Raw genomic sequence first — 2,207 nt, 5'->3', positions numbered from 1 at the left:
ATAAACTTTTTACTCATAGTCATCATAGCCTTGCATTCCTCCTTAGGATTATTTTCCGTATTTGCTCCAAAAATATTGGATGACTTGTCAGCTATCTACTTGGCCAGTTGTACCACCTGGACCTCAAGGTTCTTTAGTGCTAACTTAATACTCTTATGATTTGACATCGTTACCTGCATAAACTGAGTCAAGGTCTCTTCCAACTTAGTCATCCTCTGAAAGATGTTAGGCCCTTGTTCAATTGGTCTGCTTGAGGATCCACCCTGGTCTTTATTGAACTGGTGGCCAGGGTGTGTCCTCCACTGTCCTTGCTGATTATAAGAACCTTGCTGGAAGCCTGAAAAACCTCCTTGAGTATACCCTTGCCTCTAATGATTCCCCATGAAATGAATTTCTTGAGTGTTTTCTTCAGTTGAGAGGCATTGGCCTACCTCATGAGCTTTACCATAAATGGTACAACCTGTGACCTGCAAAACAGAAGAATGTGTAGGTTGTCCAATCGACAGTTTAGTTGGCAGCTTACCAAGTGTTTCCGTTAGGATCTCAAGTTGCTTAGATAGCAACTTATTCTGTGCCAACAAAGCATCGTGTGATGTTAGCTCCAACAGGCTCTTCTTTGTGGGTTGATGAGTTCTGTCCCTCAGAATGGCATGATCATTGGCTGACATGTTCTCTACGAGCTCAATTGCTTCTTCTGGGGATTTCAGCTTTATTTTTCCCCTAGCAGAAGCATCTAGTAATTGCTTGGTTTGTGGTCTCAGCCCATCCATGAACATATTCAGTTGGATTGGCTCGGAGAATCCATAGGTGGAAGTTCTTCTCAGTAAGTCTCTGAATCTCTCCAACGCCTCACTCAAGGATTCATCAGGCAATTGATGAAATGAAGATATTGCTGCCTTCCCTTCAACAGTCATAGATTCTGGGAAATATTTCTTTAGGAACTTTTCCACAACTTCTTCCCAGGTTTTAAGACTGTTACCTTTGAATGAGTGGAGCCACCTCTTGGCCTCTCCTACCAGTGAAAATGAGAAAAGACTGAGCTTGATAGCTTCATCTGGTACATTGGTAATCTTAATAGTGTTGCAAATCTCAATAAATGTTGCCAAGTGTGCATAGGGATCTTCATTAGGTAATCCTTGAAATAAATTCCCTTGTATCAGATGGATCAAAGAATGTGGGTAGGTGATGTTGTGCGCTTGCACTTCAGGACGTGCAATGCTAGTGAAAAATTGTGGTACCGAGCTACTTGAATAGTCTTCAAGGGTAGTCCTCTGGTCGTGCTCATCTGCCATAGTAGCAGTTTTAGACAATTGATTAGTGCATTCCTTTGATGATGGTGAATCAGGTGATAATGATTCAGAAAAATGGGTCTCTTCCTCCAGAATGGATGCAACTGTTCTATCTTGCAATAGTTTCCTTCTCCTCTCAGCCTTCTTCCTTCTCAGTGTAGCTTCAATTTCTAAGTCCAAAGGAACTAAAGTGCCTGTGGAAGATCTATGCATAAATAGTACTAACAGAACAATGGTTATCCAGTTCAATAAGAGAAGACAAATATAAATTAAAGAACAAATATTCACAGAAACAATCAAAGAATAACAAATAAAGAATAGACACCTAAGACCGAGTTAACTTCCCAAATAAAAAGAAGTTCCCTGGCAACGACACCAAAAACTTGTTCGCTGCCGGCAAGTATACCAGATCTCACAAGTAGTATAAAATGGTAAGAACCGAGTATCGAACTCTCGGGGAACTTGTGTTATCTGGCAAGCTATTTTGGTAAATAGGTGTCTGGTATGAAAAGATGATTGTGGTTATGAACAAATATGTAAACTATCTATGCAAAAAGAAAGAAAATGACGCAAGAGAAATGTTGTGTAAAAACAAGTAGAGAACGCGTTGGTCTTCTTAATAGGTTCCTGATGCTAAAATAGATGTTCTCTATCTAACAATACTCATGTATTCCTATGTTGTCTCCTAGACTGCTAGACCCCGATTCCTTATGATAGTCTAGCCTAATTCTAATCAAGCCTCATCTGCAGATTCCTCTTGTAAGACTAAACTCAATCAGGACCGCATTAAGACACACATACACAACTAAGTTCTTGTACCCCGATTCCTCGTGATAGTACAACAACTTAGCCCCGTACTATCAAGGACTTTAGAATCAGACCAGTTTCCACGGTTGAATGACCCTAGCAAAGCATGCA

At 40.5% G+C, this 2,207-nt stretch overlaps 1 protein-coding gene across 1 annotated transcript; it reads right to left on the bottom strand.

Moving 5' to 3' along the window:
* Positions 1-427: 427 nt before the first annotated feature.
* LOC102665951 (uncharacterized) lies at positions 428-914 on the bottom strand. Its single transcript, XM_006589897.1, has 2 exons — positions 565-914; positions 428-467 (listed from the first exon to the last, which is right to left on the bottom strand). The coding sequence occupies exons 1-2, from the start codon at positions 912-914 to the stop codon at positions 428-430; spliced, it is 390 nt and encodes a 129-aa protein (XP_006589960.1).
* Positions 915-2,207: the final 1,293 nt, after the last annotated feature.

Source organism: Glycine max, chromosome 10 (assembly GCF_000004515.6).
Source record: "Glycine max cultivar Williams 82 chromosome 10, Glycine_max_v4.0, whole genome shotgun sequence".
Classification (NCBI taxonomy): domain Eukaryota; kingdom Viridiplantae; phylum Streptophyta; class Magnoliopsida; order Fabales; family Fabaceae; genus Glycine; species Glycine max.
Note: the sequence above shows the minus strand (reverse complement) of the source record. Positions and strands in the feature narration are given on the sequence as shown.